This window comes from Papilio polytes, unplaced genomic scaffold (genome assembly GCF_000836215.1).
Source record: "Papilio polytes unplaced genomic scaffold, Ppol_1.0 DF823688.1, whole genome shotgun sequence".
NCBI classification, from domain to species: Eukaryota; Metazoa; Arthropoda; class Insecta; order Lepidoptera; family Papilionidae; genus Papilio; species Papilio polytes.
The window spans coordinates 1,126,683-1,139,717 of NW_013525516.1; the positions used below are offsets into that span (position 1 = coordinate 1,126,683).

General features: G+C 33.7%; 1 protein-coding gene across 2 annotated transcripts in view; it reads left to right on the plus strand.

Moving 5' to 3' along the window:
- The window catches only part of LOC106104377 (glycogen synthase kinase-3 beta-like), a 28,670-nt gene that overhangs the window by 1,756 nt on the left and 13,879 nt on the right, over positions 1–13,035 (plus strand). Inside the window, exons 1-2 of one of the 2 annotated variants that reach the window (XM_013284414.1) lie at positions 10,811–11,034; positions 11,199–11,261. The exons of the other annotated variant lie outside the window; for it this stretch is intronic. Of the exons in view, the coding sequence (XP_013139868.1) occupies positions 10,893–11,034; positions 11,199–11,261 (205 nt within the window). The 5' untranslated portion in view covers positions 10,811–10,892. Of the gene's footprint in view, positions 1–10,810; positions 11,035–11,198; positions 11,262–13,035 lie in introns of those variants that run through there. 2 annotated transcript variants of the gene reach the window in all.

The window sequence follows — 13,035 nt, forward strand, 5'->3', positions numbered from 1 at the left end:
ACTACCATAGCAAAACATTACACAAAGAAAAGAAACTTATCATACTTCATACTTGTATAATAAATGTGAAAGCTTAGATGGATGAATGGATGGATGTTTGTTAGAGTTCGTAGCCTTAACAGCTGAACTGATTTTGATCACAATTGGTACAGATGTAGAGGATAGTCTGGAAGAAAACATAGGCTATTCACTTTTGTTTTTTTTTATTTCACATGGATGAAGTCGCAGGCGAAAACTAGTTAATTATAAATACAAACACCAGTGTAATAAAAAAATTGAATAAGTGATAAACAATGACTTCAATTGATTGAAATGTATTTAAATTTAGATAATCACTTCATCATGATATAATGATAATGCAAACTGTTTTTCAACATTTTTCTTTATTACATAACCAAAGAAATATACTCCTAAAGATAATAATTTTCAGGCTGTTTTTTTTATATTTTATGATACATGTTTCATTTATAATTTTTGAAATGCTAAATTTTAAATAAAAGGTCCATTATCTCTAATATGGATATACTAAAAATCTACAAATTCAGAATACACTGTCTTTGAACATGTTTGTTTAATTTTGTATCTAAGCAAAATATTTGTCATAGACAAAAAAAAAATGTCGATTCATTTGTATAGGTGATTCAATTTTGCGGAAAATTGTGCATTGCATCATATGTGTTCAAGAAAATGAATAAGTATAGGGTGATTGCAAACTTCAATAAAGATATCTTTTTAGTTTATGGTAGAAAGTGAATAATTTACATATAACTAAACATTTATATATCTAGATAGATTTAGGTGACTTATTTAATTCGGTTGCATGAAATATTGTCAATTTTGAAAGTATGAATATGAAACTATCTATTCAAATTCCATATTGAATGCTTATTATGGTCAGTCCATATTTATGTGTACATTTGGTTGTATTTAGCAACACTATAGCAATTTTTCCAATTTTTCTATGTTCATTTTTTATTTTACAAAAAAAAAAAAACATACCGTCGAATTGAATACCTCCTTCTTTTGGGAAGTCGGTCAAAAATGTTGATATGTAATTATTATGCAATGTAGCAAAAACAATTGCAGTAATTGACATAAAAATTTATCATCATCTAAAATTAATAGATTTTTGTAAATCTCAAATATTTATTCAAGCATTGATACACTTATATATGGCTTGTTGTCTTGTTTCTTTTAAGACTTGTGTAAAAACCACATTGAAGTTAATTGCGTAGTTATTGGGGAAAACATTTATTGATTGTCTATTTCCCTAATTGTATTTCGTAGTATTTTTATCGTTTAAGCGTGCGAGGTGCAGTTGTTAAACTTTTAGTTGTAGAGTTTAATAATTGAGTGGGCGTGTCCCTTGAGTACTTTGCCGTCTCTAAGGGAACGAGCCTTGCATTTTTGATAACGCTGCAGCACAACCTTGACTTCGCTCGGTGGATTAAAAACGAGATAGTCGCATAGCAAACCAAATACTTATCGAGAGACTACAATTGAATAAAAATTGAATTTAAAACATTAAACTAAGCATAAAATATATTCCAAAGCTTCTTAGGATATCGCCAAAAGTTTATCTACCTTTGAAAAGTAATCATTCTCACCACATCGTATATCTGAGTGTTTCGGAACCTATCGACAATCATTTGTTTTTGTCTAGTTACTCTCAGTCCGATGGGTGATATGATCAGTTGTTATCGGACAAGTTATCAGCGAGTGACGGCGATCTCGCTATCTCTAGGCCGCAAGTGCGCCATCCTGCCACTCGCGACATAACCGCGCGCACTCTCGGTTTCCTCGCCTTTCGCTCGTCGGCGGTCACACTCGGTGTAGCATGGTGCAAGTTAGCGCCGATCGGTTCGTTAACCCACTTCCTAAACGTCGCGTTTGCATTTCAACTTAGACAATTGGTCAATGTTCTTACAATGTTGGTAGTTTTCCGTTAATGGTGGTTGCGGTGTGTCGTCTTGTAAGACAATGTTTATGTGGTCAGTGTGGTGCGTAAGTGGTTGTTATAGAGGTCAGCAGAACAGGAACGATGTTACGTCGCCGGGGAACCTATACTGTGAACGCCGATGCCGGAGTTCGGCACCGCGATAGAATAGAACCGGTTCCTTTGCTAACGAAAAAAAATGGTAGGCCAAATTCATTGCTCTTGTTATCATAACCTGTTTAAATAACTAAGTTTATTAGTATTACATTGCATACATGTTTGTTTTTTTATGTAAAATGTGCCATGTTAGCATCAACATTTTCGTTTGTATAAAATTGCAATCTAATTTTAAGAAAATCTTTGTCTGAACTGCTTTACTTTCTAATTTGCGTTGTCGTGGTAAGCGGATAAGATGCAAGAAATTTACAAGTATATTATTACTAAAATATATAGCCGTCTTAATAATAATACTTTTTATCAACAGTTTTTGAATTTTTAACATTGACAAGCGTCTAAAACTGTCGAAAAACGAATTCATTGTTACATAAGCTTTACCCAACATACAGCTTTTTAAAAAATCTTACAGACATCTATCTGATTTAAAATTTATCAATATTATAAGACTACTTGGATCATTGTTAAGTCAACATTAAATTTTTATTGTGTCCCTTTAGTATCCATTTATTTCAGTTAGTATTTATGCATAAATTATTTATTAACTAGATCAAGATACGCCTTATGTTAGTTAATATTTATATTGCATTAACATTATGTTACTTAAGTGTTGTGCGTCATATCACGTGCTTTTCTTCAAGTATTGAGATGAAGAAACAATATCAGTATATCGACTTTTTATCTGTCTTCGTGTAGAACGTGCTGTTAGAAGGCGTTGACTAATCAAGAATTGCATAAGATTTTTTTTTCTACCTGAATAATCTAGTCAAGTTATGTCACGGTTAGAGCCATTAACGGTACGCCTAGTAACTAGTAACGCTAATGGGACAGCTCGACCGGGAAAGACCACGCCCACGGAACTTATGTCGATAAAATAACACCTAGCCTTTGTCTAGCCTAGTCTCTTTATCCCGACTCGAATGGGTAATTGACGAGCGTGTTTGGTTTTATGCATGTGTGTTTGTATGTTTATTACATTTTGAATTCCTGTAGCTTGCCATTCGATAGTCAGTAAAAGTCACTTCTTACCTCATTTCGTTCATCATACATCACTAGGGTTTTACACGTCCTTAGTCTCAACATAATTTCCAGTGCCGACTTAAGTACATAAACAAATTCTGACACTTTTTTTTTACATCTACGCGTGTACAAACTTATTACAGTTCGAGTAACTTAAAATACATATGATAGCATTGCGAAGACGTACATAATACTTTTAATGAAATTCCTTTTATTTGAATTCGATGTCAATGTAAATTTATGGTTTTACTGTAAGACAAAGTTAGATAAAATCGACAAAATGATACGTATAAATTTAATAGGACCGTGTCACAGATAAGTTATAAGTATTTTTATGCCACTATTAAATAGGATTAGTTCGGAGCAATTGTATTTTTATTGTTCTTGATAGGGAAGGATATCTTAATCAGTGGGCGTATCTTCAAGTTCAATGTTGATATAATGATCATAAAGTCAAAATTTTCGCGCTCTCGTAGACAATGGTTATACAATAAGACTTGACTGATGCCTGTAAAACCTTTTATGATATTCTGTATGAAAATAAAACTACCAGTCTCTAAAAAAATAAATAATAAAATAACCACTATTAGAAATTTTGAGTTTTATTGGTAGTGTTATAGGGAAGTTAACCTAACCGTGATTTACCACTTACATGTGCATTTTTATGTAGTGTAGATTTAACATTACTTTGAATAGGTAGTAAATACTTTTACATATTTGTAGTGGTATTTTATCATGTTGCCATCACACGCGTTGTTACCATTTCAGATTACAAACGATAGTGTACTTTCAGATATAATGATATCGATCGATAAGTTCCTTGTTATCTCGAAACATCCTTAATCCAGACGACAAAATGATGCTTCACACCCTATTGTATGAAATGGAAGAAAATTCTGGTTTCTTTAAATAGACTCACCATTTCCGATGTTCATTTGTATCGCTAAAACTTTGCAGGCAAACGCTTTCAGACTAACTTTGATATAATTCGTGGCCGTTTTTTGACCGGCTTCCCAAAAGAAGAAGGTACTCTACGTCTGTATATTTTTTTGCTTTTTTTACTTATATTTGACAGTTATTGAAGAGTCTACAATAATCGTATCTATAAGAAGGTAAACACAATGTCCTTGACCGTACGACTCTATAATGTGCGTTTAAATTATCTATCGGTTCGCGATAGATCCGTGGGCGTAGTAAGCACAGCTTGGAAGTCTTATAACTTTAACTTATGTAACACTTACATCTCCTTCAACGTAATTGCTAGTAATTACAATTGGTCATGATGTTAGATAGTGGAATAAGTCGATTTTATTACAATTTAAATCATTTTGAAATACCGTTTGAATGAAATAACGATGGCAAAGAAAGTTACGTTGCTAGACACAAAGCTGTACCACGCTTGAATAGTTTGGACAGGGATAGTGTTATGCAATAAATGGTAGTTAAGTAAAACATGAAATAGCTGCTTTATAGGTCAACCAAAATTGAATAAATGTTAAAACCTTTACAAAATTGGCGTTTGTTAAATATGAGCTAAGTAAAGCCTGATTTGGCGTAGGTAGTGATATTTGGTATGGAAATTCCAATAACTGGCCCGTTCCGTTTCGAAGTCTACTCATTACTTCTAACCTAAATACATAAACAATATCGATATGATGTAATGAACTGTTTGTATTACTTGATAATAACAGATTATAAAAAAACTGGCTGTTTTGCTTACTTGCCTCGTTACTTTTTACTGTTGTTCCTATGACTATAGTCTACCATTGTTCTTTAAATACAGTATTAGACAGTGCGTAAATCCGAAATAACCTAATACAAGACTTTGTGACTAAATGCGGAACATCGACTTGACAGATAGTCCTATTATACTTTGATGGTTTACACTTCTCGTTGTGCATTAGACGTTCTTATTTCTCCTTCTTTCGATTCTTTTTATATAAGTCCATATATATATAATGCCGATAAAGCCACTTTGTAAATACATAACGTATTTATGGACAGGCAACGTATTTACGGCTTTACGGGCAGGGGAGGGTCAGTTAATAGCTGTTTGCTTTTATTTTACATCAAACAGAAAACGTAGCATTTTTTAGTATGTAAAGGCATACTGTAAAAAAATTAGAGCATTAATTTCTTATGTTTTAAATCAAAATTTAGTATGCTTGAGCGGTTTGGTATACAGCAGGTTGAATTAATAATGAGGAGACATCAGGAAAGAAAATCTATGACGTGAAGGTTAGTTGGTACTGTCTAATGAAGTAAGAAATATGGCTGACGTAAGTTTTGGTGATCAAATATCACTGAAATGAATCAGCACAGAGAAACTAGATGAAGAGGTAAATGTTATCTTAATTGATATAAGGAAATTCAGCGTACAGTGACGATAGTTGATGTTTATTATTATATCAAAGCAGGAACGCTTGCGTAAATAAGATGCACTCATTATTTTTTACCTATTCTCACATTTTGTGGTATATGACGTATATGGAATATTGCCAGATAAATGCAGTACCACAGAAGTGCGAGGTAAATCACTCAATTTGGTGAGCAAAAGGTTTTTTTTTAAATGCTTTAAGTATGTTTTACAGCCACTGCGTTTCTCCAGAGCGCTAAAACAAAGTTATAATACTTCAAAAATTCTCTGATCGGATTAACCGTATTTGAGATCAAGGGATTATTCACTCCACGTTGAAGTTCGAACAACAGAAAATCTGCTTATCAATAAGCTAACCTGAAACGTTATTAGAAGTCTCAAGACTTACTTGTATTAATTACGAAATTGTTACTTAAGTGATTACAAGCGCTTTTTAAAAATTACTTTAAATATATTACAAAATGATAGATGGCATTTAAAATTGCTAGATCTAAATTAAATTATAATTAAAAATTAAAATATAATTCTTAACTTTATAGTGTACTTTTTACCGTCGAGAAAATATGCATTACATTTTATAGAAGGCTTTAAATTGGCGTGTACTTCGTTACCGCGATAAAACTCGCGTTTCGCCGTTGAATAATATTTTATTGCTACCACTGATAAATAGGTTACTCTAGCATCTTTTATAAAGCATAATTATATATATTAAAGTGAAAATTGAGGTCGAGTACCGTATAAGTCTATGCGAACAATAATTAAATAAGATTAAAGTCATACAGTGGTAGAAATTAAACAATGATTAGTACCGGCGTTAGAATAGGGCGCGGTTAGGTGACTGCCTCGCCCCAATGCATGGTAAAACAAGGAGACGCAATGAAAATCTCGCCCAGGGCAATAGTGGCGTTAAAACCGACACCTATTCTAAGCTTCAAATAAATGTAATTATTGTTATGATAATAGTTTGCTGTAAAACTATTACGAATATTATGTATTGTTACAAATAAGTATGAATTACGCTTATTCCCACAAACTCGAAACCACATCTAGTTGCTATGCGGTAACAATAAATCTGTTCACTTGACCTTCTCATCTTATTTTAATAACACTAGTAGAGTAATAAAAGTTTTTAATGACTCTACGTTTAAGGCTAAAATCAGTGATTATTTTTAAAGCTGGAAGACTGATTGGCCAGTACAGGTCGAAAAGTATGAGCAACGGTATAAGCTGTTCCCAAACTTACCTTAATTATTGTATACAAACAAACTTGAATATACACAGCTATTGTGCTTCTTTTCATCAGAAATCTGAAATTTATCTACTTATATCACATACGGTGACTTCCTTTAGAGGCAGGTAGATAATGAAAGCAGCTTAGGTTGGGAGAGAGAGTTCAAAAATAAAGTAATCATTTTTTCCCACACAAATGCTTGATTTATGACTACTAACTTTCAGCCGCGACTCCGTCCGCGTGAAATTTAGAAAAAAAAAAAAAAACAACAAAAGTCCGTAGCCTATGTGTTCTTCCAGACTATCCTCTACGTCTCTGCTAAATTTCATCGAGATCCCTTCAACCGTTTAGGCAACTCTAACAAACATCCATCCATCTAAACTTTCTCATTTATAATATTAGTAAGAGTAAGATAAGCTGTGAAGTGTGTCTTCATTGGGAATAGTATATATGTCACCTTTGAATGGACCGGTTATATTACGGTCGGGTTGTGTTGCGACTTGCCATGTATCCTTGGTAGGGGCTCAAAGGCACCGCGCGCCGAAGCGTGTCACGAGCGGTGTCGTTTACACAATGGAGATGCGCAACTGGACCAGGAAGACTGCACGATTCTTTTCTCTAGCATATTATGTAAATTAATGTATAGTCAAGGAATTAAATTTGCTTTCCACTTAGGATTACATATCGTAAACTATCACCATAAAAGTTTAAATTAAGCACGTATGTGGTTATGACAAGATTTCGAACTAATGACATTGTATCAAATGGCTTTTTATTGATGTGAATATGAAATTTACTTCCTTGACTGTAGACAATAATTGCTAATAATATCTAGCTTTTTTAAAATTGCATTTTTAATATTATTATTAAAACCCAGTAGTCATGGGAAGGTAAGATTAAAAACTAAACTACGAGAATTAATAGTATTGGCTCTTAAGGCCGTGGTTACATAAAAGATCAGTGGTATCACAAATGAAAACATTTGAATTAACCGACAATATTTATAAACAAGCAACGGTTTTTATTTTGCACGAATCGTTTTGAACGTAATGGCTTCCGTGTACCCTGTCAAAGGATACACGATCTTGCAACCGAAACCAGATTCAGATTGTATGTGTCTTCTTTCTGTAAACAAACTAACTTATGATCCCTTTATCTTTTGACATGGTCTAATGAAGTTGTGAACCATAATGAAATAGCAGAACAAATATTTAGTAACTACAGTATGGAGTTTGGAAAATTTTCTCACTCATGAAACTATACTGCATACGTCGTTGATTACCCAGAAAAGCGATTAAAGTTTTATGATATTTATTTGAATGGATGGTTATCGATTTGGCTAACAGTTAACTCTGCGCTCGGAAATGTTTACTATGTAGATATTCGTTGCATTGTTTCAATTGGCCCATTATATATCTGCTAGGGCATAGTTAAAACTTTTTACTAACTACGTCATTACGGGTGAAATCTTAGATTTTTAATTTTATTTCTATTTGCGTGCTAACATTATGCTATTAACAAGTATTTAATCTAAGTGTATTTCTAAATAGTCTATGGTGGTTGTATATGTTTGTTTTCTAATGGTAAGATTATTAAAGTATCGTTGTTCTTATCGTAATAATTTGCGTTAAGATACCAATAAGCAAGCTCGAAGCGAAATTATAGTTTCGTATTGATAGCTGTTGAAGGCCGTGACTTCCGTCCTTCTAAGGTCCATTGAAATTCTAATCCAATTGCCACTAACCTTGTTTAATTCAGTAGTTTACTACACTTTTATACTGAGATATTGTTGTAGAAATGTTTATTGATAGGTTTATCTATAATTATTGCGTATCATAGATACATTCTCAATAGTAGATTGTAGACATAATAAATCATTTGTAAACTGATGTCTGTTATCGCGCCAGTCTCGTAAAGACCAGGATATACGACATGATCAAGAATACGTTTTATAGAAATTTTATTGTTTATGAAAATTCGTAAATAACGTGTATTTATTCTAAATTATATCTGATAAAGCTATTTCATTGGCACGTACTGATGAAGGTTAATTTTTATACGGAAGCCATAGATGTGAACTTTATTTCATTATAATCGGATTGGAAATAATCCCTTGCTGAGTAGGACCAGGCTTCTCGGCTATTAGTGGGATATTATGAGACAATATTTAGCTATGTGTTAGAAATTACTTCGTAAATAAGTTATATACCCTAATTATTGAAGAAAAATCACACCAAATGTTTACATTTGAACTTGTCTTAACTTAGCAAAACCAGTTTTGACAAAAGTCACAGGTAGTGAACCCATCCTTATTGTAGTGGTTTTTATACTTTAAAATCCAAAGATGTCTTTTGAATTTGTTATTATAAAAAAAATCAATAACTCAGAGAACTCGAAAACCTTTTATTATTAGACCTAGGTCTAATAATAAAAGGTTTTCGAGTACTTTTTTAGTTTTACTTTCATTTCATTTCGCTTCCAAAATATTCAGTTGAAGGGAAAGTTAATTGTTACAGAAAATAATAAACATGTTATGAAATTTGATGCATGACAATATTTGCGAATTCTTTCCAGACTATAAACAAAACATATCATGCTTCGTCTGTAACAAGCTTGCGTGAGTTTAAACGTAATTTATCCTCAGCTCAGATTATTAAATACACAATAATATGTGAAAAATGTGTAATTGCATGAGTAAATGTTATAATATTTTCGATTTGATCCTTATCCAGTATACTGATTTTTATCACGGACAATATTTGTATGTTTCGTGGTAAATATAGTACAATTAGAGTGAATTTCATCGATCAAGTTTACACACGAGCAATAATTCAAAACTCATGACAGCGTAGCGAGTCGTTTATCATGTTTTTAAGTTGGTTTTAATCGGTTAGCGTTGGTATCTTTATTACTAGTTGTAAAGTAATGTCAAAAATGATATTAAAATCCAAACAAAATGCTACGTAATTAACTTATGCCAATTAAGACTAACAAAATTTGGTGTGAATACTAACAGCTACAAGAATGTCAGTTATGTTAACACATAACATCCTTTTATTTCGATCCCGGTGGCCGCATCCGTGTCTTTGTCATTTACTTTACAAGCAATTACTAAACGTTTATTGTTCGTAAAACATGACTCGAAAATTACTTATTTTAGTGCTTTTACGATGGTCTCTTAGAGTTATAGATAGAGATCTTTTATTACATACACCAAACCATATACTTCTTTTATTATTTACCATTTATTTACATGTTACATAAAAATAAATATAGATTTCTATCATCTTGATATAAAAGAAATGACTGAAAGTCACATTATTTATGTACGAAGCAGTTCGCACTGCACTGGTTATTCGTCAGTTGTTTACAAAATATTTTAACGACTAGAATTTAAGAAAAAAAAAAGTTATGTATCGATGACGTCACGTATCATGAATTATCATCAGCTGTATAAAAAGGTAGACACGAGCGCGGGCGACGTGATACCGTGCGGGCAGTACGACGTGCGCTACAACATTACCACGACCGGCACTGTCAGATGAGAGCTTCTGCTTCAGTCGCCATTATGCAATCGTACACCGCGCAAACATTCACGTTTCTCATCATATTATGATGTTGTCTCGCGCTGATAGCTTCCAGGACGCGTAAACCTTATCGTTGTGTCTCCGTACTTTATAATTGAATTGTCTTCTCATTGTTCGCCATGGGAACCGAAGATAACCATCGAGCCATTCTATCGTAACACCCAATGAGTCATAAATAAATATAAAGCTAACTTGCTAATTGGTAAAATATTGAGATAAATGCAGTGAAGTGACAAAAATATACCACAGTTCAGTGTACTCTACTTAAATTTTCCCACATTCCAGTTATGCTACGTGGATAAAATGAGTTGTATAGTTATTTGTGACAGTAATTATATTGAATAGAAAGGTGGAAATGACAGTATGACTAGAGTTTGCGAAGTTTGAATTAGCGCATCTACGGTGTGTGCGTCGCGGTGTGGCGGGCCGGGGCAGGGGGGCTTAGTGGCTGTCGGCGGCCGGCAGTCAACGTTGTGCCGCGCTCGCGTGCGATCCTCCGCCAAGCTGGAGTGTCCCGTAGGCCCGGTATGCCTGGACAACCTGGCGGTCTCCGAGGGCCCCACCGCGATGGCGCTCCGGCCCGTCGGGGAGGTCGGCGCGAGATCCGAACCCTCGCTACTGCGCCTCCTCGACGCAGACAAAAACGGTCAACTGAGCCGGGCTCGAGACCGCCTCTCCTCCTTTTGTAAGAAACTTCGACGTACCATCAGTGAGTTGGTCTTTGTAAAAGTGCCCTGCACGGCTGCATCTGAACGTGCGCAAAATGTTAGCCCGCAACCATCGTTCGATCATTCATCCCTTTTATTGTTTCATGCACTATACATGTTTACATCAATGTTCTAATGTTGCTTTTGTGTTTACCGCGACTCGCAGGCGACGTGGACGCACCTAAAAAGGCCGAGCTGGCTTCGGAAAAGAAGACGGCCACCTCCCATCGTAAGTGCTACATGTGGCGCACAAATTTAGCTCCAACTTTGTAGTCTTAGTTTTTTCTTACATACTTACAGCAAACTGTACTGCAGCTAAACGCTACAATATTTCCCCTCCTCAATGTATTCAACTATTGAGATATTAATGGAGTTGGAAGATTGTTGCGTTGATTTTTTATAAACTATTGGCTGTTCTGTGTTTTCATTACACTCATGTTTTAATGTAATTGCAAGATAAGTGAAAAGTAAACGTACGTGTACCGTGACATATCGCTGTAAAAAATAGTTTTGCATAATGTAGAGGTCAAACTATTTATTTTAAAGAAAAATTAAATATACCTTGTTTTACACAACTTTAATATAAACAAGAAAAAATTCCATATTATCTAATTGTTAAAATTGGATTATAAATTTACCTTATTATTTTAACGAGCTACTAATACAAGCAGCATTACTACTAATATTACGTTGTGATTGTGATAAACTAATAATGCTTTATTAGATTAATATTTGAATATATTACATTGTATGTTTTATTACCAACAAGTTGTCAAGTTAAATTTACGTTTACCTTAAAAGAATATTTAAAATAGAGAACAACGTAACCGTATCACTGGCATGCTTTATCGATGTTTTTTTAATAGTTGTTTTTTAGAGGATGGCATAATTTAATGGTGTTTGGCATGTCGATGTTGTACGTAGTGGTAATGTTTTAGCTGTATTCATTTCAGGGTTTATTCAAGAAGTGTTATTTTTGTATAAAACAACCTGTGATACCGTGTAGTAGTAATATATTGTAAAGGAGCAATATTGAGCACTTAAATATCTAAACTCAACAAGTGAAAGTAGTCGAAGTATGAAAGGCCTGCAACCAGACTATTTGAAATATCGTTGCCTATCGTTTTCGAACAATTTTTAGTAATTTTGATATTTAATTCATAGGAATGTGTGTAGATTTGTGTGTAAGGTCATGTGGCAAATTATTTTTAATACGTAAAACGGGTGTCGATTCGCAAAATTATTGTACACGAAATGAGAATTCATGATAAATTACTATTGTACAAGTTTCGCCCCACTTACGTTTGTTCATTGTTATTACATCTGTCATTGGAATTGTCTTTATAGTTAATAGTATAACGGAATATGTTTACCCAGTTTGTAGTTGAGAGTTCAGAAGATTATATTGTCAAAGAAATAAATTCATTGCCCACTTAGAATCATAGGAGCAACGTCTAATATAGCACAAGTGTATGTTGCTATGATGAGTTTTAGACGTAATTGGATTGACAGCGTTATATGACATTGCACCAAAATGGGTAGGGAATAAACGTCCTCGACTGTACATTTGTATGAAAGCAGGAATACGTTAGCACTTATTGTATGGGCTTGTCCAATGGCGTAGAAACTCTATATGTGTAAGCATTGCCAGTAAGTCAACTGCGGTACCACACCCACGGTCCTATTGACCTGATCGCACTCCACCCTTGTTTATCATGTTTATCTAATCATTTCATTCCCTTTGTAAAGTTCCCTAATGCTCTTGTATATTGTTTAAATAAATAATTATTAGCATTTGCCCCCGACGAATTCATACAACATACATTGTAATTATCGTACTTAAACTGACGCACTTTCTAAATCTAAATATTTTCCTAAGGTTTCAAGTGTCTGTGTTGCTCTACTCGACTATTAATAAATCTATTTTTTTTTATGTACGATAACAATATGATTAAGTTGTCAAAATAGGTCAGGACTCATTGCCTGTCGTGTTGGTCCAAACA